This window comes from Dendrobates tinctorius, unplaced genomic scaffold (genome assembly GCF_039654945.1).
Source record: "Dendrobates tinctorius isolate UK_male_01 unplaced genomic scaffold, ASM3965494v1 ptg000147l, whole genome shotgun sequence".
NCBI lineage: Eukaryota > Metazoa > Chordata > Amphibia > Anura > Dendrobatidae > Dendrobates > Dendrobates tinctorius.
In genome coordinates this window covers 9163561-9190115 of record NW_027361814.1, presented here as the reverse complement: position 1 = coordinate 9190115, position 26555 = coordinate 9163561, and the positions used below count along the sequence as shown (strand labels likewise).

Genomic DNA, 26555 nt, shown 5'->3' with positions numbered 1-26555 from the left:
CCCCATCCCACACTTCCTCCTCCCTCCTCTCCGGCCATAGGCTGAGGTCTGCGCACAGTGCGCAGATCCCTGGGCACTGTGCTTAGGGCGCACGTGCGCTCGCTCCTTCCTTCTTAAAGGGGCCACCACACCATCCTAAAGTGTCCATGGCCAATGACTAGGAGACATGTTATGAAAGAGTCACCGTAGGAGGCAAAAGCAGAAATACAAGCTAAGTCCAGAAAACCAGAGAAGTTGGCAACTATCAGATTGAAGACCCCTGAACCTATCAACACAACTAGCAGTAGCCGTGGGGGGTTCCTACGATGCCCTAGACCCCTCGATCACAGCCGGAGAATTACATAGGCCTAAAGAAAGAAAGGGGAAATCTAAACTGCCCCAGAGCAGACCCCAAAGCAATAGGCAGCCCCCAACATATAATGACGGTGAAGCAAGATGAAAATACTAACACAGACAGAAAGATAGACTGAGCAAAGACGGGGCCCCAAAACTACCTAGATAGGAAAGGACAGGAAGGCTGCTGTCTGCAATCTGCCAAAACCCTATCAAAGACAAAAGTCAACCAGCTGATATGAAAAAGGCCCTGAAGCAGCTAGGCTTCAAAAACTGAATCAGCACTCAGGTATTTTCAGAAGACAGAGCTAAATGAATTCAGCACACCCCAGCAGGGAATGGCAGAAATCCAGAAAAACAAAGCAAAAACAAAGTCAAAGCACAAAAGCAAAAGGCCGAGCAGCAAACTTAGCTTTGGAGGAGCAGGAATTCAGACTGGTCTCCAAGGATCCCACAGAGAAATCACCCGCAGGGCAGAAGGGCGTCGGCAGCCTTATAACCAGTCCGTAACTCCACTCAGCCAGTCACAATCATCAGCCTCAGGTGTTTGACAATCAGGCTCACTACCTTTCTTTACCAGAAGAGGGAGTTCCTCGGGCCTCAGTAATGAAGGGGAAAATGAACTCACAACAGTACCTCCCCCTTGAGGAGGGGTCACCGAACCCTCAACTACGCCACCAGGGCGATCAGGGTGAGCCCGATGAAAGGCACGCACCAATCGTTTGGCATGAATATCAGAGGCAGAGACCCAGGAATTATCCTCCTGACCATAACCCTTCCACTTAACCAAATACTGGAGTCTCCGTCTAGCCAGACGGGAATCCAGTACTTTCTCTACCTCATACTCCATGTTACCTTCAACCAATACAGGGTCTGGAGGTGCCACCCCCGGAACAACAGGTTCAACAAACCTCTTCAACAAAGATTTATGGAACACATTATGGATTTTAAATGTGACAGGAAGAGCCAAACGAAAAGAGACCGGATTAATAATCTCCACAATCTTGTAAGGTCCAATAAATCTAGGCTTAAACTTAGGAGAAGCCACCTTCATAGCAATATTTTTTTATGATAACCACACCATATCACCAACCTTAAACTGGGGACCAATGGTCCTATGTCGGTTGGAAAACCGCTGGGCCTTCTCCTGGGAGAGAGATAACTTATCCACCACTTGGTCCCAGATCTGGTGCATTCTCTCCACCACAGTGTCAACACCTGGGCAGGCAGAGGGCTCCACCTGCCCTGAAGAAAATCGAGGATGAAACCCAAAGTTACAAAAAAAAGGTGACATCAAAGTGGCAGAACTAGCTCTATTATTCAAAGCAAATTCGGCCAAGGGCAAAAATGAAACCCAATCATCCTGATCAGCAGAAATAAAACATCTCAAATATGACTCCAAGGTCTGGTTTGTTCTCTCTGTCTGCCCATTGGTCTGAGGGTGAAAAGCAGAGGAGAAGGACAACTGAATTCCCAGCCTGGAACAGAAAGTTCTCCAAAATCTAGACACAAACTGGACTCCTCTGTCAGATACAATGTTCTCAGGAATCCCGTGCAAACGAACCACCTGTTGTAAAAACAGGGGCACCAACTCAGAGGAAGACGGCAACTTAGGGAGTGGTACAAGATGAACCATCTTAGAGAACCTATCACAAATCACCCAAATAACAGTCATCCTCTGAGAGACAGGCATATCAGAGATGAAATCCATTGAAATATGGGTCCATGGCCTCTTGGGGACAGGCAAAGGCATCAACAACCCACTAGAGCGAGAACACAATTTAGACCGGGAGCACGTCCCACAGGACTGCACAAAATTCCTGACATCACGAGACAAGGAGGGCCACCAAAAAAACCGACTCACCAGATCTCTAGTACCAAAAATACCTGGATGACCAGCCAAAGCAGAGCAATGAACTTCAGACATCACTCTCTTCTTCCACTGGTCAGGAACATACAACTTTCCACTGGGACAACGCTCAGGTTTGTCCTCCTGGAACTCTTCCAGAGCACGTCTCAAATCGGGCGAGATGGCAGAAAGAACTACCCCTTCGCCTAAGATGGTAGCAGGCTTGGTCACCACAGGAGAATCAGCAAGGAAGCTCCTAGAGAGGGCGTCTGCCTTGACATTCTTTGTTCCAGGAAGAAAAGAAACCACAAAATCAAAACGTGTAAAAAACAAGGCCCACCTAGCCTGTCTAGGGTTCAAGCGCTTAGCCGACTCTAGGTAAATCAAATTCTTGTGGTCAGTGAGGACCACGACTTGATGCTTAGCTCCCTCCAACCAATGTCTCCACTCCTCAAATGCCCATTTCATGGCCAACAGTTCCCTATTCCCCACATCATAGTTACGTTCAGATGGGGAGAACTTTCGGGAAAAGAAAGCACAGGGATTCATTTTAGATGTTACAGGATCCTTTTGGGACAAAACAGCTCCTGCACCAATCTCAGAAGCATCCACCTCTACCTGGAATGGAAGTGAGACATCAGGTTGCCGCAAAACCGGGGCGGAGGTGAATCTTCGCTTCAGCTCCTGAAAGGAAGAAACAGCCTCCGGAGACCAATTTAACACATCAGAACCCTTTTTAGTCAAATCAGTCAATGGCTTGGCAATACTAGAAAATTTTGCTATAAATTTCCGATATAAATTAGCAAAACCCAAAAACTTCTGGAGGGACTTCAAAGAAGTGGGCTGAACCCAATCGTGAATGGCCTGTACCTTGGCTGGGTCCATTTCAATAGTTGACGGGGACAAAATAAATCCCAAAAAAGAAATCCTCTGTACTCCAAAAAGGCATTTAGATCCCTTGACATACAGGGAATTCTCCCTCAAGATCCGGAACACAGTCCGAATATGTTCCACATGAGAATCCCAATCCTTGGAGAAGATCAAAATATCATCCAGATAGATAATCAAAAATTTATCGACAAAATCTCGGAAAATATCGTTCATGAAGCACTGGAAGACAGAAGGGGCATTAGTGAGCCCAAAAGGCATCACCAGGTACTCAAAATGTCCCTCCGGAGTATTAAACGCCGTCTTCCATTCATCCCCATGCTTAATGCGAATAAGATTATACACTCCCCTGAGGTCAAGCTTGGTAAACCAGCAAGCACCTTTAACTCTGGAGAATAGATCGGAAATCAGGGGTAAAGGATACTGATATTTGACAGTAATTTTGTTGAGGGCACGATAATCAATACAAGGTCTTAATGATCCATCCTTTTTGGCTACAAAAAAAAACCCGGCACCTAAGGGTGACGAGGATGGTCTAATATGACCCTTCTCCAACGCCTCCTTAATATAGGATCGCATAGCCTCGTGCTCGGGTACAGATAAATTGAAGAGCCGACCCTTGGGAAATTTACACCCCGGGCTCAGTTCAATTGCACAGTCATAACTCCTATGAGGAGGCAGAGACGCAGACTCATTCTCACTAAATACATCATAAAAGTCCGCCAAATAATCAGGAACATCATGCGACTGAGGAGAGGTGGAAAACACCGGAGCCTCACTAAGGGCACACCGACAACCCCAACTCACCACAGACACAGATTTCCAATCCAAAACTGGATTATGAATCTGTAACCAGGGAAACCCCAGAACAATAGTATCATGCAGATTATGCAACACCAGAAATCTGCAATTTTCTTGATGGTCTGGGGCGACCCGCATTACCACCTGGGTCCAAAACTGGGGTTTATTTTTAGCCAAAGGAGTAGCATCAATTCCCCTCAAAGGGATAGGCGTCTGCAGAGGTGTCATCGGAAATCCACAACGTTTAGCAAAATCCAAGTCCATTAGGTTTAGGGCTGCTCCCGAATCCACAAAAGCCTTGGCGGAAAATGTGGACAGGGAGCAGATCAGAGTAATAGCCAGAAGAAACTTAGGTTGAACACCCCCAACAGAAAACGTGTGTGCAAAGCGTTTCTCTCGTTTGGGACAGACAGAAATAATATGCGAGGCATCTCCACAGAAAAAACACAACTTATTACGCCTTCTGAACTCCTGACGCTGCTCTCTGGAAAAAACTCTATCACATTGCATAGGTTCAGACATTTGTTCAACAGGTGGCAACACCTCTCGTGCAGCTTTGCGTTCACGCAAACGCCGATCAACCTGAATGGCTAATGACATAGAATCGTCAAGACCAGAGGGAACAGGAAATCCCACCATAGTATCTTTTACGGCTTCTGACAACCCCTTCCGAAAGAGAGCAGCCAAGGCATTATCATTCCAGGTAGTAAGTACTGCCCACTTTTGGAATTTTTGACAGTACAATTCTGCAGAATCACGACCCTGGCTCAATGCCAGCAGGGTCTTTTCAGCCTGATCAATGGCATTAGGTTCGTCATACAACAACCCCAAAGCTTGAAAGAATGCGTTCACATTAGTCAGAATAGGATCATCTGGTTTCAAAGAAAACGCCCAATCCTGGGGATCGCCACGCAGCAAAGAGATGACAATTTTAACCTGCTGCGCGGAGCTCCCTGACGAGTTAGGCTTCAAGGCAAAAAATAATTTACAATTATTTTTGAAATTCAAAAATTTAGACCGATCCCCAAAAAATACATCAGGTGTAGGAATCTTTGGTTCAGCAGCATGTGAATGAGCAAGGTAGGCGGAAATTCCCCGCACTTCCGCAGCGAGCTGCTCCACACGATCAGACAATTGCTTTATCTCCATTGAGAGAAAAAAAAAAAAATTCCCCCTACGGCCTCAGAGATATAGAGGAAAAAATATACACACCTTTTTTTACAATTCTTTCCTGCTATTGAGTACCCTAGAATTTGCGGTAGGGCGGGTGATTCTGTTATGAAAGAGTCACAGTAGGAGGCAAAAGCAGAAATACAAGCTAAGTCCAGAAAACCAGAGAAGTTGGCAACTATCAGATTGCAGACCCCTGAACCTATCAACACAACTAGCAGTAGCCGTGGGGGGTTCCTACGATGCCCTAGACCCCTCGATCACAGCCGGAGAATTACATAGGCCTAAAGAAAGAAAGGGGAAATCTAAACTGCCCCAGAGCAGACCGCAAAGCAATAGGCAGCCCCCAACATATAATGACGGTGAAGCAAGATGAAAATACTAACACAGACAGAAAGATAGACTGAGCAAAGACGGGGCCCCAAAACTACCTAGATAGGAAAGGACAGGAAGGCTGCTGTCTGCAATCTGCCAAAACCCTATCAAAGACAAAAGCCAACCAGCAGATATGAAAAAGGCCCTGAAGCAGCTAGGCTTCAAAAACTGAATCAGCACTCAGGTATTTTCAGAAGACAGAGCTAAATGAATTCAGCACACCCCAGCAGGGAATGGCAGAAATCCAGAAAAACAAAGCAAAAACAAAGTCAAAGCACAAAAGCAAAAGGCCGAGCAGCAAACTTAGCTTTGGAGGAGCAGGAATTCAGACTGGTCTCCAAGGATCCCACAGAGAAATCACCCGCAGGGCAGAAGGGCATCGGCAGCCTTATAACCAGTCCGTAACTCCACTCAGCCAGTCACAATCATCAGCCTCAGGTGTTTGACAATCAGGCTCACTACCTTTCTTTACCAGAAGAGGGAGTTCCTCGGGCCTCAGTAATGAAGGGGAAAATGAAGTCACAACAGAGACATTTATTATTTAAGGCACTTTCACCTGTATGGAGGTGCCTGTGAACCATTGTTAGTCTGTTCCCAGCACGCTTTCTAGTTCCCAGGCCCTTGTTAGTTATTACTCGCTAGTTCTTCTAGTGTTTGCCCATCCCTAACCCTTCCTGCTGGCTCTTGCCTTGTTCCTGTCAGTCCTTGCTAGTACCTGCCTTGTCAGTCTGTATTTTAGACTGAACCACCTTCACCTGCCGTGCCAATCTGTATATCAGCCATACCTATCTGCACCTGCTGTGCCAATTTGAAAATCAGTGGGACCCGCCTGCACCTGCTATGCTAATCTGTATATCAGCTGGACAGCACCTGCAGTGCCAATCTGTTTACCAGCTGGGCCTACCTGCTGTGCTATTCTGTATATCAGCTGGATCCACCTGCACCTACTGTGCCAATCTGTATATTAGCCATACCAGCCTGCACCTGCCATGCCAGTCTGTATATCAGCCTGCACCTGCTGGTCCCATCTGGATGTTTGCCGGACCTGCATGCTTCTGCCACGACAGCCCATATATCAGCCGGATCCTTCTACTCCTGCTGTTCCAGTCTGTGTCAACTGTTCTCTCCTACTGTGCCATTCCAGCTACCTGTTCCTTGGAGTCAGCTGCCGTGCGTCCGTTATCTGTCCTGAAGTAGTGCCTGGTGTCCATTGGGAGCCAAGCATAAGCCCACCATCAGGGGCTCTAGTGAAGAGTCAGGTGCTCACCTAGTCACGCCACTCCATGGACCATGGCACAGTGGTTCCACCACTCTCATTAAAAAGGCATCACCAGAACCATCATCAGTATAGGAATACATCACTATAACCAATATCAGTACATGAATGCACCACCAGAACCACCATCAGTACAGAAATACATCACTAGAAACACAACAGTTCAGAAATGCAGCATCAAACCACCATCAGTACAGAAACACATCACCAGAATAATCATTAGTTCATGAATACCTCACCAACCTTAGTACAGTGAGCAGGTCAGACCCAAATACAATTGTATTGCATGAAGCTACAAATCCCAGTATGTCCTTAACAATGCAAAGGAGATACTGTAAGTTGTTGTAAACCGTCGGCACTGTGGCTCAGTGGTTAGCACTGCAGCCTTGCATTGCTGGGGTCCTGGGTTCAAATCCCACCAAGGATAACATCTGCAAGGAGTGTGTATGTTCACCCCGTATTTGTGTGGGTTTCCTCCAGGTATTCCGGTTTCCTCTAACGTTCCAAAGACATACTGATAGGGAACTTAGATTGTGAGCCCCATGGGGGACAGCACCAATAATCTCTGTAAAGCGTTGTGGAATTAATGACGCTATATAAATAAGTAAAATAAAAATAAAAAACCATCATCATCGGACTGTGGATCATACAGGAACCACAGTTCTGATGAGACATAGTCAATATTACAAATAAACAGTGATCTCCTTATAGTTGACATCTTTTATGATTGTGGTCATTCCCTTCCTTTTCTTCTGCATCTGGTCCAGATGCCAAGATGACTATTTTACATCCACCGCTTGTCTACTTTCTACAGTCTACTGTCTTCTGTAGCACATGCCGACACGGTGACCTTAAAAATAACAGTGTGATTATAGTGCTCCTGAATAAAAATATCTGCCCTACCCTGTGCCCCTGAATAAATAATTGCCCCTCACTGTGCTTTCTACACAGAATATGACACACATACTGTCTCTCCTATGGTACATGCCTTCCTCACATGTCCTCTCCTATGACATATTGATCCTACACTGTTCATTCTTATGAAATAAAACCACCACTGTCTGCCCTTATTAGTTATAACCATCACTGTCCCTGCATTATTAGCTTCAACCAACACACTGTCCCTATCTCAAGTTTTCCTCACTACGCTTCCTCCTTTCCAAATTGGATCCCCTATTCACCCTGCCCCTTCATTCTGTGTCCCCCCCTATACTGCCAAGATTCTCTCCTTTGGGCTCTCCTCACACCCTTTTTTACTTTCTCCTACATGGTGTGTCCTAACATTTTTTTCCATGCTGCCCCCTCTCTTTACTGCCTTCACTCTACCCAGTCTCTTTGCTGTGACCCCTCACATTTTTCCCTCCATACTGTTCCCTGACACTTACCTCTCCATATTGTCCCCTCATACTCTTATCCCCTTTATACTGGCCCCTCACACTTTTATCCCCACCATAATGTCCCCTCATACTTTTCTTTCACCCTACTGTCCCTTCACACTATTTACCCCCATTCCCAATAAAACCTAAGACTATTTGAGCACTTGCCTTATTAGCAAACTACCTTTTCTGTGGTACAGGAGTAACGTCAGCAGTTTGATCAATAGATCATATCACTTGAACACACTACTGATATTGCGTTGACCTCACAAATGCTGATGGTCAGGACTTCAATTGTACTCGCAAATAATCAAGGAAGCACTCTGTAGCGCTATAGCATGCAAACATGAAATATGAAAATTGAAGTATATGAAAAATTGAGAATGCTTAGTGCATAAATTGGTCAACTCATGTGTACCTGGCAACCACGTTAAGGTGATTCTTGTTGCCAGGACCTAACTTAATGCCAATCCTCTCTTAGACAATCTACAACTCTATGGGAACCTAATGTGAATTCTCTCCTAGAATAAAGTCTATGTCTCTTTGGAGGGGTAGTGATCCTGCTGTGATTAAAAATGCCTGAAGCTAAGGGGCGGAGTTCTCAGTCAAAAGGCCAATGCATAGAATCGCAGCAGGATCACTATCCCTCCACAGAGGTATAGACTTTATTCTAGGAGAGAATTCACATTAGGCTCCCATAGAGTTGTAGACTGCCTAAGAGAGGATTGGCATTAAGTTAGGTCATGGCAACGAGAATCGTCTTAACGTTGCTGCAAGGTACACATGAATTGGCCAATTTATGTGCTAAGCATTCTCAATTTTTGATATTTCTAGTGCAGCAATGCAATTCAATTTTCATATTTCATGTTTGCATGTTATAGTGCTACAGAGTGCTGTTTGTTTGTTTGATTGTATATGAGTTGGCGACTCTGGATAGGCACCTGTTCACACCTAATTCATGTTTGGATGTGACGGTCAGTTTTTTTATTTGTATTTAATTGTATTCGTGCCTGAAAGACGCAAGTACAATTGAGTGCAATGTGTCGGCATTCTTCATGTTCTCTGAGACGTCTGTCAATTTGACAACTGGCTCAGAGAATGGCCGAATCCAACTCCCAGGAGACTCCTTGTACCGCCACATTAGGTGGCTCCCCCTGCTGGCTGTGCCCAGGGCAAATGCCCCGCCTGCCCTCCTCTAGATACAACCAAGATTAGTAACACTAATTTCCTAATTTATGATCCGTTAGTATATTGTGTATAAAGCCAGTAACAAAATGTATATTCCTATCTCATAAAGCGATGGCGTATGAGTAGATATACAATCAAGGTGGATTAAGGGTTAAAGAAAATATAACATTTATGTTGTACAGCGGAAAACACATCCCTAATGGTCTATAATGCACAAACTGTATTATCGCTTTTATCAGTGGTGAGCCTACCATCGAAACGGACAAAGCTACTATTGGGGGGTCAAACGGGGCCAGCAATGAAATGCTCAACACTTACAGTACTTTTTTATTATTTTCGTAGCGTATCTGAGACAGCTACAAATCCCCTGTATCTTTTTACACAGTTATAGTTATAAAATTCAGTTTACCTACAGCTGCCTCAAGGGTGAGTTCACTGAATATAGATGAGTGTAATAAGAGTTGTGAAAAGTAATCTGCAGTATTTATTTTGAGGGAAGAATAAGAATGCTTGCTTGGTAAAGAAAAAATAAACAGGCTAGGAGACTAAATAAATTCTACTACGGTTATGGTATATTAAAAGAAAAAGAAAAAATGTCACAATAGTAACAAAGTAACAATAGTGATCCTAAACAAATACCACTAAAATAACTAAATAACAGAGTTACAGTATATAGTGCCTAAGTTATCATGCTAGATGGATGTTTATTCACAAATTGAAGTATTTAAGTGTGCGGTTGGCTGATCCCGATTTAATTAGTAGCGCCCCCAGAATTGTTTTTTGTCATATCGAAGTATATAGCGCCACTTTTTACAGCCATTGCTGTCCTAACGCACTGAATGCAGCTTAATTATTTTTTATCATACTTACAACAAGATGGGAAAACTACTACAAAATGGGGGCATTACTATAGTGTTGGTCAGAATTACTATATGGTGCTAATTGTAAAACAAACTTCCTGTATGTGACCAATTAGGGGACACAAAAAGGAAATAAAAATGTATGAAATTTTATTTTTACACTAGAAGAATAAAATGAAAAACAAGCCAAAAATGTTCAAAAGGCGCATAGAAAAAATAATTTGGTATCACTAAAAAATATCATCTCATCCTGCAAAGAATGCGGCCCTTCAAATTCACATTTTTTCTATATGTGGCCCATATACTTAGTCGAGTTTGAGACCTCTGGTCTAGTATAGTGCTACTTTTAGATGGGGTGAGAGAGTACAAGCATTCCAATGAAAGAAATTATCAGACACCTAACGGATGAGCAGAACTCGTCCATCACGTGCGATGATTTTTTTTTTTTTGTGTTTCACAATCCACAAATGGACCACGTAGCCTGGGTTGACTGTTGTTGTTTTTTTTCTTTTTCAAATGTGTTTATTAAGTTTTCACAATTTTTTAGGAATGCAAAACAAGGGGAGGGTAACTTAGGGAAGGATAAAGTAGGGTAATAAAATACGGAGAACCAACATTTTAAAATTCCAAATAGTATAACAACAATATATACTTGAAGTAATAGATATTACGTACATAGAAATATAAAATTGTACATATACAAAAAAAAAGAATATATTAGTACAATTCAAAATCGCAGAACATATATCGACCAGACCTAAGCCACATATTTAACTTTAAATCAAATCAAATAAACCCAATATCTTAACATTGTCCTATGATTTACTAAATTTTAAATTCCATAGCTCCCTTTTCCTGGAATACTTATTTAGGGAGTCGTTATTAATAGCAAATCTCCATTTCAAGGAACTATGCAAATGAAGTTTGTCTACAATATCAGACAATTTTGGCACTTCTGTCTTTTTCCACCAATAGGCCAAACAATTTTTGACCGCTAAAAAAATGTGAATAATGACAAATTTGATCGATGGATCAATTTTTTTCTTGATCCATGGAAAGAAGAGCCATTGGAGGGAGAATCAAAAAAAAATTATTGGAAAGAATATTTATATCATGTGATATTTTCTTCCATATTTTTTTTTTTATTTTTAGGCAACATAGAGGGGAATTTTCTTGATTTATGAGATAATCTGGTTGCAGTGTAATACCAACTAACTTAAAGCTTGTGAAAAGACTCATGAATTGTCATCGATATATTGGAAGCATATTTGGTGGCACACTCCCACTGTTCCACCTGTAATTTAACATTTAAATCTGACACGTGCGATTGTTTTTGAGCCATCGTTCTCAGGAACGAGAAAAAAAAATCATCGTTCTCAGGAGTAAACAGGATATTGATCGTTCTGTGGACATAGAACTGTGGTCAGCGGGTGTAAACAGAATGGGAAATTACCGCTAATTAGCTTGCATGTGGCTGATTAGTGGTCCTTTAATGGCCTCTGTTGATGCCTGTGAACTCAACATAATCCATGCACTGATTAGGAATTAGACTGTACTGATAAATATGCCATTATAAATAGCCCCCTAAGGTTATGTTCACACGTGGTAGGTATATTGGAGACTTTTTGTCTGAGTCTACGGGAGCAAAATCTGCAGCATATTACTGTAGCACCAGAGAAAAATAGCAAATTTCAAGAAAAATGTACAGTAGACAATACTTGCGGTGCAGATTTTATATCTCTGCTTGGCAAAAGGAGAGTCAGTCTCAGCCCACCTGATCAAACCTAGCTATAATAGAGTAATGGACCCCAAAGGTCTAGCAAAAGGCAAACTCATTTGGTTGATGAACAGCCGATCTATTGGACTTTAGTGATGGCATCTCCTGTATATACAATGATTGCAATAAAGACTACAATGAAGTCGGAAGTGGACGAGCACATGTTCTGCTTAGATGAAGGGTGGATCTCAGAATTATTTCATGTGATGTGCCCCCTCCCTCAAAAAAAAAACTAAAAAAAAAACTACCATCAAAGAGTACCTGTACTTTCAAATAACTTGTCATTATAAGATGCAATGTGTGTCCAAATGATTCCTACAGAGTCTTCAGAAGCATAGAGGAAATTACACAGCAGGACTGAGCAGTGTAGCTGTGAATCTAGCTATACAAAAAGCTAAAATACTTGCTAAAACGATGCAATATGATGTGATTGTTTGTTTTGCTCTGCTTCTCACTTCTCTTCCCCCCTTCCTTTTCCATAGACTTCAAAATGTTGCGTAACCTGAAGCCTCACCGTCAAGGGCATAGCTATAGTAGGTGCAGGGAGTTACAGCCGCATCTTGGCCCTGGAACCTAAGAATGTTCAATATTATTAAAGAGCTGTGATCCTTGTTGGAGATTTTGCACTAGGGCCCACTAATTTCAAGTTATGCCACTGCTCACCATACCGGCAGTTATATAAGTGTAGAAAGATGAACATACAGAATATTACAATGTTCCATAAAGTCACTTGTAATATTGATTTATGCAGATTTTTTTTTAGTATAGTGCCCATTTAAACATCCAGTGTAACATATAGTTGCAACCAGAAAACTCAGAGGAAACCCACACAAACACGTGGACAAGATACAAAGCCTTGAAGATGTTGTCCTGGTTGGGATTTGAACACAGGACCTCCCAGCGCTGCCTGGCTACAAGGCTAATCACTGTGCTGCCCATTGGTCTGGCTGGGAACCAGTTTACTTTAAGTATTTCCAGACTTATAGACTTTGTTCTGGTTCCAGCTTGAAAACAGTACAAATCCTTCCTGCCTTTTCTAAGACTAATCTCTCATTTCTAGAAGTCCCTTGTGAAGAGTTTTCTCTCTTCCAAAAGCAGCTGACGGCTTAGTTACTGTAATGCCTTGGCGGATGGCGTTATTGTGACAATGATTCAGCCTGCTCAGTAAATTCTAATACACAGTAATATACATCAAGTACATGGTTCCTAAACTTCACCTCTATTTTTAATTCCCATCCTTCCATCAAGAAATATGAACATGGGCTGCAGAATAGTCTGTCTGGCATGCCCACGTTATTCGTGATCCAGCCTTTGCTGGCTTTATTTTAATGTGGGTTCCTTATCACAGAGTAACCAACTGATCTGCACCTTCTGTTACGCCGACTTGCCAGATTTTGTCAAGAAGACTGCGATTAACATATTTCCTTTTCTTTCGGCTTTGCAGTATCCTTACAAAAGGGATTAATTTACCAGTAAAGCCTATAAAGCAGGGTTCCCCAACTCCAATCCTCAAGGCCCACCAACAGGTCATGTTTTCAAGATTTCCCTTGCATTATACAGGTGATGCAATTATCACCTGGGCAATACTAAGGAAATCCTGAAAACATGACCTGTTGGTGGGCCTTGAGGATTGGAGTTGGGGAACCCTGGTATAAAGGACTAACTCTAATGCGAAGTAATGGCACAAGTTCTACAGTGAGACGCAGTCTTTAAAAGTTTATGTGAACTTTGTAACAAAGTTCACAAATGTATTATGGCAGCGCTCCAGAATTTTCCAAACCTATATAGAGCAATGCATACTCTAGTCTTGAGGCTCTTTATTTGTCCTAAAGAAGCACTCCCATCAAAGTTTTCATCTCCTTAATATATTGGCATTATCATATTATATAGCACTGTGTACTTACAATTGCTCATTTTGCTTTTCTACCCAATAAATTCTTCTCTTTTCTATTAGGTCTATGACATCAACATGATTAAAAACTGACTAGCTGAATCCTTCTAAGCTCTATGTCGAACCAGGAGCTCAATTTTCTCAGCACAAATCATGAGTCACTGCCAAAGTCTATGGCAAGGGAAAAAAGTGGCGGAGCAGCTGGTTTCACGAGTTAAGAAGGGGAATGATTTCTGTAGAGACAAGAGACTTCCTGTTTCCTCATACAGCAGAGAAAAGAGAATAATTAGCTGGGTAGAAAGGCAAAATGATCAATTGTAAGTACACAGTGCAATATAATATGATGATTTCAATATATTAACAGCATAAAAACTGTGATAGGAGTGCTTTTTAACTATTTCAATAATTTTCCCAAGTTAGTGTTATTTGCCATGTTAATGTTCTTCTTCCCCCTTTGATATGGTCCCCGTAATGTAGTCTAAATTTTACACAATGCTTCTGGCTCTTCAGATATAAAGGCACAGTCTCATCATGGGTAAAGTCTCATTACAGTACTTTCTATGTCAAGCCCTATCCAATGGCCACTCTTACTGATTAGTGACTTTTGTTCTCTGATGCATACTGCAGAGTTTCAGTTTATACAAAGTGATGCAGTTTTTCAGTGCAGAATTTCATTACATTCTATGCGATGGAGCTTTGACCTGTCTCGCTTTTCACCTGCTTGTGGTAAGTTCCTTTCTGACAGCTCCCACAAGATAGAGTTAGGGAGACATAAAGAAACTAGAATTGAGCAACTTTAGTCAGATCGGGTTTCAGGAAGCAAAATTTGTTTCAGATGAAACTGGTCCGACTAGGGCAAAAAAAGTCAGAGTTTCGTCCGAAACCCGACCCCAATGCAAGTCAATGGGAAATAAAAGTCGGCATGGAGTGGATGAATGTCATCCTCTCAATGCCGACTTTTATTTCCCATTGACTTGCATTGGGGTCGGGTTTCGGACGAAACTCCGACTTTTTTTGCCCTAGTCGGACCAGTTTCATCTGAAACAAATTTTGTTTCATGAAACCCCATCTGACTAAAGTCACTCAACTCTAAAAGAAACCTATTACAAGCAGGAGGCAGAAGAAGTGCATGTAATGGATTGATGTTCAGACTGGAGATAACACAATCCAACTTCTCATAATGGAGAGTGAAAATGTATAGATGCAACTCGGGTATAACTAAACAAATGACACTGCTTTAATTTTGTTAGTGAGTTACCAATATATGTGAAAAAAAATGCTGAAGTGCTGCTTTAAAGAGCAAAGAAGGATTTTATCAATTTCAGGCATATGCTCTTTTTTAGATAAAACCTAGTAGCATTGACAGATTTTAGACAAATTTTCAAGGATATTTCTAGGACTTCGACATTGATGACCAAACCTTAGAATATACGATCAATATCAGATTGGTGAGGGTCCAACCCTCAAGACCCCTACCAATCAGCTGACTGAAGGAGCCGCGACTATCTGGCGAGAACTGTTTCTCTACTCTTACTTACCAGACACAGTCCTATACATTTTATATTAGCTGTGACTAATATTGCAGCTCAATCCTATTAATTTCATTACGGGAAAATCTATTTAATCTTCTTGTGCTTCTATGATCCGCAATGTTCTTGATCAAGTATATCAGCATAAACTCTCTTCTCTGTAGTATGTACATATTTGATTCTATAAGCATCTTACTTTAATAAAGATGATAATAATTGATTTTTTTTTCATGTTATAGACCTTCGAAAGGTATGAACTTTCCTTTGGGGAGATCTTTTCTAGTTGGGAGTCTTTAGGGTAATAGTCCCTGAGAAAAAGAGCACAAAACAGCTCTTCTCAAGAAGGAAGATCTGTGCATCCAGTGAAACCTCTAGGAAGTACATATGAAATCTTATCTCTTGCAGATACTTGCCAACTTTCCAAAGTTCATGTGAAGTCAATTCTCAGTCACAACTCCTTTTACCAAGCATTTGGATGTCAAGAAAAAGATGATGTACCTGATGTTACAATGTAGAAATCTACTTGACGTTCTGCATTCTGGAAGGTTTCAGGTGGCGTCCTGGAATTTTTTCATCTCTTATGGGTGTCTGAGAGGTCACCTTTTTCTGTGAGACCTCAGGAAGTTGGCAAGCATGCTTTTGCTGCTATTTAACCCGCCAAACCAGTGGCTCCTATTTAAAGCAAATTTTGAAGTTCTTTAAAGGGTCGGACCCAGGGTGCACTGCCAAAGTTCGCGTGACTCCTATGGGGCCTGTCAGATTTGGAGGCCTCCTGCCTTGCATCTGCCTATTTCCGACATTTGCACCGATCCCACTCCATCTCGGCAGGCTGTGACTATTCTACACAGCAAACACCCGCCAGTTACTGACGTGATTTGAGATAGCTCTGATTTCAGCACTTTAATCCCTTAGATGCCGTGGTGAACAATGACCATTTCATCTAAGTGGTTACATGCAGTGTTGTCAGTCATGCCTATTGGTCACCTGCAATGCAAAAGTGAGTACCCAGTGGGCTGTTTATTTGCAGTCACGAGCCTATGGAAAGCCTCCAACTCTGACCTTTGTTATGAGGACACCATATTTCCGTGTATGCACCTGGTTTAGGGCATTAACCTTCAGGGTAACCTTCTATAGTTGAACTATTTTACATATATATTATTAGTAATTACCATGCTAATTACACTTTGAAGACCATCATAGCAGTTTTGTTTGAGTAGGTTTTGGAGAACTTGAGGCTCCTTGTTCTCAATCAGATAGACGAGCAGGTGTATTGGTACCATGCGCACCTTGAAAGCTTTCTAGTTTTCGATTAATTTTCTGACAGAATGTTTTATTGCTGGCTTGCAATGTAAAACTCATATTAAGTATCTGTCACTGAGCAATATTGAATGTTTTTCTGTGCAGTAACTAACCCCCTCCATTGTTCCTTGCACAGCAGTCTGGAGGAGTGATATTTCTGGAAGTGTTCTCGATGAGCACCACACTTGATGGATGATGGCTGCATTCTGCACATTGCAGTCATTCACATTCAATGTTTTTACTTATTTAGCAAATCCAGTAACTTTAGCAAAAAACAGGGGAAGGATATTCCTAAAATGCAGCCACCTTTCTATCTACCAGTCATGGAAACTCCCACTGCCAAAAAAGTTTGTTCAGTTTAGTGATTTGACATAAGACTTCATCCATCACTGCTTCTTATAGTGAAAACCTAAATGGTACAGAGAATAATGTGCAGTTATTATCATTATTACACCATGCCGGAGGTTGTCAATGGCTGTCTTCCTAAATTGTCAAATAGACCCAATGTGTTAACCATCTTAATTGTGCTTTGTAGATGCCATCATAAAGTGCCAATGTGCCGGCAGCGCATTACACAAAAAGATAGATCCCACTGCAAAGATCACACTGCCCCCATAAAGGTTGTCTAGGTTTTCACTGGACAGCAAAATCCAGTGTCACACTGTGACTGTACGTGATTAAGGAAAGGGACCCTGCACTGTCACTAGGACTGGGTCCCTAACAATCTCTGCTCCTAAAAGTACCTCTGATGGTGAGGAGGTTTGGGTCATGTGCCTTTCTGTTCTCCTGTTATACCCTAAGCTTTCCCCTCCCTCAGGAGGCCTGGGACAGAAGTGCTAGTGTATAAACACACAAACAGACAAACAGGGATAACAAAAAGCAACTAACATACAAAACACTCACCAAAGGTAGAGAGGTACTGTATATAGGGAAGGGTTGGAATGTACAAACCAAATGAGGAAAGCATCCACCCAAAAACAGCACGCAACAATCTCCAGTAGCAAAAACGAGCTCCAACTCAGAACATCATCTTGAGGAAACCATGAAGTAAACTTTAGCTGGTGAAGAAGAGAAGACCTGGACAGATTTTATAGAGAGAGAAAATCAGAGAATCATAGAATGTTAGAGTTGAAAGGGACCTCAGTGGTCCTCATGTCCAACCCCCTGCTCAATGCAAAATTCACTACCACCTCTCGTGGCAGCCTATTCCACTCATTGATCACCATCACTATCAAAGTTTTTTCTGATATCTAATCTATTCTTCCCTTCAGTTTAATTCCATTGCTTCTCGTGTTTCCATGTGCAAATAAAAATAAGGATGATCTCTCTACTGTGTGACATCCCTTCAGATATTTATAGACAGCTATTAAGTCTCCTCTGAGCCTTCTTTTTTGCAAGCTAAACATCCCCAGATCCTTTAATTGTTCCTGTAGGGCATACTTTGCAGTCCACTCACCATCCTGGTAGCTCTTCTCTGAACTTGCTCTTTTTCAATGTCTGTTTTTAAAATGTTTCCACATGAGGCCTGACCAAAGAGGAGTAGAGTGGAGTAATTACTTTACGCGAACTAGACTCTATGCTTCTCTTAATACATCCTAGAGCTGTGTGCTTTTTTCTGTTGTATCACACTGTTGACTCATGTACAGTCTGTGATCTGTTAGAATACCCAAGTCATTTTCACAAGTGCTGTTGCTTAGTTCTATTCCTCCCATTATGTAGATGTAATCTTCATTTTTCTTGCCCAAATATAGAATATTGCATTTATTCCTCTTAAATACCATTCTGTTAGTCACTGTCCATTGTTCAAGCTTATCTAGATCCTTCTAAATTCTTTGTCTTCTTTAGTGTTAGCTATCTCTCTTAGCTTTTGCATCATCTCCAAATTTGATTAGTTTACCTTTAGTTTTCTTATCTAGATAATTTATAAAAGTGTTGAACAACACTGGGGCCAGGACAGAGCCTTGTGATGCCCCACTTGAAACCATCATCCAGTTGGATGTGCAACCATTTATTACCACTCTTTGAGTACGATCACTTACTCAGTCATGAATCCACTTAACTGTGGCCTTGTCAATCCCATACTTTGTCATTTTTTTCAATAAGGATAATATGAGAAACTTTATCAAATGGTTTTCTGAAGTCAACATATACTATATCTACTGCCTTTCTCTGATTCACCCAGTCAGTGATTCCATCATAGAAGGAAATTAGATTAGTCTGGCATGACTTGTTTGCTACAAACCGACACTGGCTCTGTTTAATTACTGTATTCTTATCCAAATACTTACATGCATGCTGTTTAATAATTTGTTCAAAGATCTTTTTGGTATAGAAGTAAGGCTCACTTGCTGGTAATTTCCTGGGTCCATCTTCTTTCCTTTTTTGAAAATAGGGACAATATTTGCCCTTCTCCAATCTTCTGAGACTTCTCCTGTACTCCAGGATATTTCAAAAGATTCTGGCTAGTGGTTCTGCGATTTCCTCTGCTAATTTTTTCAGTACCCTAGGATGTAATTCATCTGGACTAGGAGAAATAAATTCATTTAAATTAGCTAAGTGTTCCCTTACCATCTCTTTGTTTATAGATAGTGTGGATTCTTTTATTCCTTTGATGGCATTGTCAAGATCAGTTGTTGTGTTACAATTGCTTTCTAAGAGATCACGAATGCAAAATAGGAATTTATAAGTCTGGCCTTCTCAACATCATTTTTGACCACTTCACCTTTTTCATCCTGTAAAAATCCTTTAGCATCTTTGAATTTTGTTTGCTTTTGACAAAATTGTTGCTAAAATTATTTTTTACTGCTTCTGGTCTCCCTTGCAAGCCTCACTTCATTACTGGCTTTAGCTCTTCTAATGCTTGCCCTGCATTCCCTGCAGGCAGCATTAGATTCTTCTTTAGAAATGCCCCCCACTTTCCATTTAATATACATTTCTGTTTTCCTTTTTAACAAGTGACTAAGTTCTGTGTTCATCCATCCTGGTATCTTTAAATGCTTCTAATTCTTCCTTATTTTTGGGATTGTTGTGCAGTGATAATTTCATTTAGCAAAATCTCCCATACATTTTGTACAGTTCTTTCCTTTAGAACATCCAGACATTGGAGATTTTCTACCCTCTTTCTGAGTCCATTAAAATCCACCTTTCTGAAGTCCAACTTTAAAGTCTGAGTCCTCGCTGGTCCTCCTTCTCTTGTAATCCAAAATTCAAGGAGAGCATGATTGCTGCCTCCTAAATTCACAGCCATCTTTATTTCCTCAACCATTTTCTCCCTGTTTGTAAGTATTAGGTCCAAGATTGCCGATCCTCTTTTTCTTTCTTCTACCTTTTGAAAGATAAAGTTGTCAGCAAGAGAAGAAAAGAACTTTCTGGACCCATTAGTTTTGCCTGAAAGAGATTCCCAACAAATATCTGGGTAGTTAAAATCTCCAGTGGTACTATGTTCGTACTTTTTTGAGAACAGAGACATCTGATGTAAAAAGAGTTTATCCATATCTTCATTCTGCCCAGGTGGCATATAGTAGACACCTACACTAGTGTCCTTTCTGTTTTTCTCTCCTTTTATTCTTACCCAAACAGTTTCCTCAGAGCTACCATTCTCTGAAGCTTGGATCTCTGTGGAGAGATATGTTTTCCTAACATACAGATCAACAGCTCCTCCCTTCTTGTCAATCCTGTTTCTAATAAATAAGTTGTAGCCTTTTAAGATTTGTATTCCAATCATGTGTATCATCCCAACAAGGCTCAGAGGTGCATATGACATCATATCTCTCTTCCTGTGTTAGCAGCTCCAATTCTCCTTGTTTGTTTCTCATGCTCTGTGCATTTGTACAGACACATTTTACTTTGTTGTCAGTTTCTCTTGCTCCTCTATTTTCATTCAGAGTTTGTTGTTTTCGGTCTTTATTTCCACTTCTAATAGCAACGTTCTCAAAAGAATTCATTAGCTGCATAGTTTCTGACAAGATCAGGAGCAGTTGTGAGATGGAGCTGCATGTTTCTAACCAGAATAGAAAGGTTTGTTAACCTCTTCAGCACCAAAGGAAACAAAATCCATTTAATATGGGACACAAAACACACTGGCAAAATAGAAGACCTGCGATTCACAATACTTAATGATTTTCTAACCCCAGAACTCCCAAGAGGATGAGACACACTCATGACATCCAGTCCACAGTTCATCATTGCATATGTACTTCGTTTTTGTTTAGTTTTTGGTGTTTTGCACCTTTTGTTTGCAACATATTCATCTTTCCATTTGCTTTTTTTATGTCTATTTTATATGTGTTCACCTGTTTGCTGTTGTGAGTAGAGTTTAGGGTTTCCAGTTGTTTTTGCCTGATTTATCACTTGCAACTTTTTGCAAAGTCTTACATTTTTTTGCACTTGTACCTCAATCCTGAAGTGATTTTATGTACGCTAGATATTTTTGCTTATTTTTCGCACTGTCTTGTGAAGTGTGGAACTTTTTCCTCTAAAAGTTCACAAAAAAGGTTAAAAGCTAGAATAAAGACCATTTTTTGAATTTGTGCAAAATTCATGAGGCCATGTCTGCCATTTTGAACAATGTACATAACCTCACCGCAAATATATTTTTTAGCTCCAAAACTTTCAATCAAAGACAAAGAAGAGTTCACATTTCATTCTTATGCAACTGCAAAGCGCGGTCCTTACTAAACAAAAAAAAGCCTGAAAATACTAAAAAACTTACAAATCATACATGCCATGTACCATTTAACATGTGTCTCACTTAGCATAAAGGAATGCCTAGCAGAAAAGGGTAAGAGTTAATGAGAGGTGCATGGGCTGAAGTTCTGTACATTTTCCACGCGGTCTTCTCCATACTTTACAGTTCCTCTAAAGTCCTGCACATGCGCTCACTATCTAATAACAAAGGGAGCAATGGGAATAGAGCACCATCTCTACAAGGACACGTAGTCACTGTATGGCCTTTTTCTACAGCTCTAATGCCCTTGCCTTTTAGTATATCCCAACTACTATATTGTTAAAAGATCCTAACATTTTTTTTATCATTTTTATTCTCTGATTATTGTCTATGAGATTTATCGGGAACTAGATGTTGTCGGCACTTTTTTTTTTCTAGAGGGGAGGGGGTAATGAAGAGTGGATTTCTCCTTTTTGATTCTTTTATGTCAGGATAAGTTTGTGTGATCGAATGCAAAATCTCCAACCGGGGTCACAACTATCATGGGTCTTTAATTGAATTGGTTTTCTAGTACGAATCAAAGGGACCTTCCACCCCTCCCTGGTCCAAAGTGCAATTGTAATCCCTGCACCAGTATAGTTACATCCCTGCTCAGGATAGATATGGTCTTGTGTTTGTGTTCCCTCATCTAAGGGTTGTTTCGCATTAGCCTTTCAGGGCGCAGCGACGGCCTGCGCACGGCCGCCGCTAAGCCCCGCCCATACCACACCTCCTCCGGTAGCTCTGCCTACGGGCACATGACACTGCATGCGTCCTGCGTCCCCTATCTTTATCACTGGGGACGCAGGCCGTGCGCAGTATGTGTTTGGCGGCGCATGCGTCCTTTTGACGGTGCGCCGACCAGCGCCAAACGCAACCTGTTGCAATTTGGTTGTGCTCGGTGCACCGTCAAAAGGACGCATGCGCCGCAAAACGCATACTGCGAACGGGCTGCGTCCCCAGTGATAAAGATAGGGGACGCAGGACACATGCAGTGTCATGCGCCGGTAGGCGGAGCTACCAGAGGAGGCACGGCTGGGGGTGGGGCTTAACAGCGGCCATGCGCAGGCCGTCGCTGCGCCCTGAAACACTAATGTGAAACCACCCTAACCATGATATAAATCAAAGAACTTTAAAAGGAACTTGTCACATTGTACGTGCAGTCTTATCTGTTAGCAGAGTGTTATATAGCAAGACAAGCTGAGCAGAATGATATACAGCGGCATGTAAGTTTGGTCACCCTTGGTCAAAATTAATGTTATTGTGTTGTTTTTTATATTTTAAAAAAATACAAAAAGAAAAATGGGCCAATGCAAAAGTTTGGGCACCCTTGGAAATTTGTGTGCTCAAATAACTGACCAAGGTTTCATACCTTAACTAGACTGTTAGGGTTATGGTTTATTCACTATCATCATTAGGAAAGGCCAGGTGATGCAAATTTCCCAGCTTTATAAAAACCCAGCTTCCTCTAACCTTGTGCCAAAAACAGCAGACATAGATTCTTCTAAGCAGCTGCCTAGCACACTGAAAATGAAAATAGTCGCAGCACACAAAGCAGGAAAAGACTATAAGAAGATAGCAAAGCGTTTTCAAGTTGCCCTTTCGTTAGTTTGAAATGTAATTAAGAAATGTCAGTTAACAGGAACAGTGGAGGTCAAGATAAGGTCTGGAAGACCAAGCAAAATTTCAATGAGTGCTGCTTGTAGGATTGCTAGAGAGGCAAATAAAAACCCTCTTAATTGAAATAGACCATCAGAAAGATTTAGCAGACTCTGGAGTTGTGGTAAATTTCTCTACTGTTCAAAGACACCTGCACAAGTATGGCCTTCATGGAACAGCCACCAGAAAAAACCCTTTCCTGCATCCGCACCATGAAACACAGTGTCAGAAGTATGCAAAAGAACTTCTAAATAAGCATAATGCATTTTGGAAATAAGTCCTGTGGACCAATGAAGTAAAAATGGAACTCTTTGGCCACAATGATCAAAGGTATGTGTGGAGAAAAAAGGGCACAGAATTTCTGGAAAAGAACATCTTGCCCACCATTAAGCATAAGGGTGGATCAATCAGGCTTTGGGGTTGTTTAGCAGCCAATGGCAGGGGGAACATTTCATGGGTAGAGGGAAGAATGGATTCAGTTAAATTTAAAAAAATTACTTGATGCAAGCATAACACCATCTGTATAAAAGCTGAAGTTGAAAAGAGTCACTAAGGCATAGCACAGTCTATCAATCGTCCTTATATTTACTATGCCTTTGTATTTCTCTGTGAAATAAAGCAGATTTCTGGGAAGGGACAATTGCCCTGAGTAAATGTCATACCCCTCCTTGACTTCTCGCAGTGTGTATAGAGTTACTGTAAGTCTGTTGAATTGATTTTTGCTTCCATACAGGTGCAAACATCTTTGTGTTTAAATTATTTGTGTTACAGGCGATAAAGCAAAATCCACGTTACAAGATTGTACAAATAGAAAAAAAAACTCTGCTTCTTTGAATTTTAGGTTTGCATTGTGCAGAAGAAAGATACAGAAACAATGTACGCCATGAAGTACATGAATAAACAACAGTGTATTGAGCGGGATGAAGTTCGGAATGTATTTAGAGAGTTGGAAATTTTACAGGAAATTGAGCATGTCTTCTTAGTGAATCTTTGGTAAGCTGATTTTATTTCATATCAGATTTAATTGCAAAGCCATCCTCATTTATATGAATTTGCATTGTCATGTATAAGCCCTCTACAAGGGGTTTTTGACTTGTATGTGAATAAACTTTTTTTTATTATAGGTGGGCAAAGAAATAGAATAATAAAGTAATCAATACTTACCTCTTTACGCCAGTGCCACTCCAATACCGCCACTGCTTCGGTCCCTGTTACTCTTTATGTACGGTACTTCTGGGTAGCTGATCATGTGTCGCCTAAGCGCGTGTGACTCCTGTGGCCAATCAGTGGCCTCAACTGTGATACCACGCCTTCTAAGCACATGATCTCTATAGCCAATCACTGGTTTCAGCTATGATACCACGCCTTCTAAGCACATGACCTCTGTGGCGAATCACTCACCTCAGGTATGATACCACGCCTTCTAAGCACATGACCTCTGTGGCCAATCACTGACGTCAGATATGTTTCCAAACCTTCTAAGCACATGACCTCTGTGGCGAATCACTGGCCTCAGCTATGATACCAAACCTTCTAAGCATATAACATCTGTGGCCAATCACTGACCTCAGCTATGATACCATGCCTTCTAAGCACATGACCTCTGTGGCCAATCACAGGCCTTAGCTATGATACCATACCTTCTAAGCACATGACCTCTGTGGCCAATCACTAGCCTCAGCTATGATACCACACCTTCTAAGCACATGACCTCTGTGGCCAATCACTGACGTCAGATATGTTTCCAAACCTTCTAAGCACATGACCTCTGTGGCGAATCACTGGCCTCAGCTATGATACCAAACCTTCTAAGCATATAACATCTGTGGCCAATCACTGACATCAGCTATGATACCACGCCTTCTAAGCACATGACCTCTGTGGCCAATCACTGGCCTTAGCTATGATACCATACCTTCTAAGCACATGACCTCTGTGGCGAATCACTGGCCTCAGCTATGATACCAAACCTTCTAAGCATATAACATCTGTGGCCAATCACTGACATCAGCTATGATACCACGCCTTCTAAGCACATGACCTCTGTGGCCAATCACTGGCCTTAGCTATGATACCATACCTTCTAAGCACATGACCTATGTGGCCAATCACTAGCCTCAGCTATGATACCACACCTTCTAAGCACGTAACATCTGTGGCCAATCACTGACCTCAGCTATGATACCATTATATTAAAGCACATGATCTCTGTGGCCAATCACTGGCCTCAGATATAATACCACGCTTTCTAAGCACAAGACCTCTGTGGCCAATTGCATGTGATCTTTTTTTGCCCTAATCTTGTAGATAGAGTGGAACAGGGGACAGAGTACTCCTGCTAGGACAATTGAAAAGTTATTACCTATCAGATGAATAGGTAATAATTGTAAAATACTCTGCACATATTTCTCTTGGGATCATTGAGTTTCTTTTGGCCTGAGTAGTTTTCATGTTTTATTTCTAGTAGTTAAAAAATATAAATGATTATTTTAAGTTATATGGTACTTTATTTTTTGGACTATAACACGCACTTTTTTCCTCCAAAAATGCAGAGGAAAATGGGGGGTGCGTCTTATAGTCCAGATGTACCGGCTCTGGCTGTGGTGGGGGGGTGGGTTAGTGTCATCGGCAGAGCAGCGGGTCACAGGAGACTGGAGCCGGCGGCTGCGGCTAACTCCCGAGCATGCTGTTAAAGAGAAATGCATATTCTCTTCATTCCATGCCCTGCGGGTGGAGGCAATGAATATTCATATCTCTTTAATAATAGTATCTTGGTATGATTGGCCCCCAACCCTGGACCTGGTATACATGCCCCAGCCTTATGATTGGCCCCCACCCCCATCCTGGTATTCATGGCCCCGTCAGAAAACGTTAAAAAAAAACCATTACACTTACCTTCCTGATGCTCCATCGCAGCGTCCTGCTCCGTTGCCAGCAGCTGCTTTATGCTTGTAAGCAGCACATGGCAGGGACGTCATACGCTGCTCACAAGCTAGAGCACAGCTGCCGGAAAACTCACTGCTCTGCACGCCAGGACTGTGAGCGCAGAGAGCAGTGAGTATTCATTGCTCTTCAGTAGCGCATAGTGTTAGCCATCAGCTTCCTGCTGCTGCCTGCGGTCACGTGTGCCACTACTTAAGAGAAATGAATATTCACCTCTCTCCACGCCCAGACATGTGAATATTCATTGTAATCTGGGAAATACATATTCCCTGTTCTCTGTCTAGTGCAGGAAGCATGGCTCGGAGTAGCACGGTACATTAGTCCTGCCATGTACATGACGTATAACAGTTTCGCAAGGAGAAAACCATTTATTATACTTGATTTTCAAGTAACATGATAGTCACAATGCGCTCGCTATCAATATACCCCGTCTACCACTGATTCATTGGACACATGGTGGTTGGTTTCATTTTATATTATAATGTTATGTTTTAGAATCTCTTTATGATGTTGAGTTACATGAGAATAAATAGAAATCTGGTAAAAACAACTTAACCGTGTCTAAGATCTTTAGAGGAGAATCCACACCCTCCCTTTCCTTCACACTTCCAGTATCGGGGTATTTAATCCAATGAT

At 41.6% G+C, this 26555-nt stretch overlaps 1 protein-coding gene across 4 annotated transcripts in view; it reads left to right on the top strand.

The window, feature by feature from the left end:
- STK32C (serine/threonine kinase 32C) overlaps positions 1–26555 on the top strand; it is a 407303-nt gene that overhangs the window by 334509 nt on the left and 46239 nt on the right. For 3 of the 4 annotated variants that reach the window (XM_073546389.1, XM_073546387.1, XM_073546390.1), the window contains one exon: positions 23818–23969. In XM_073546389.1, coding sequence (XP_073402490.1) covers positions 23818–23969 — 152 coding nt within the window. Of the gene's footprint in view, positions 1–14080; positions 14102–23817; positions 23970–26555 lie in introns of those variants that run through there. The other variant, XM_073546391.1, reaches the window with a different exon arrangement.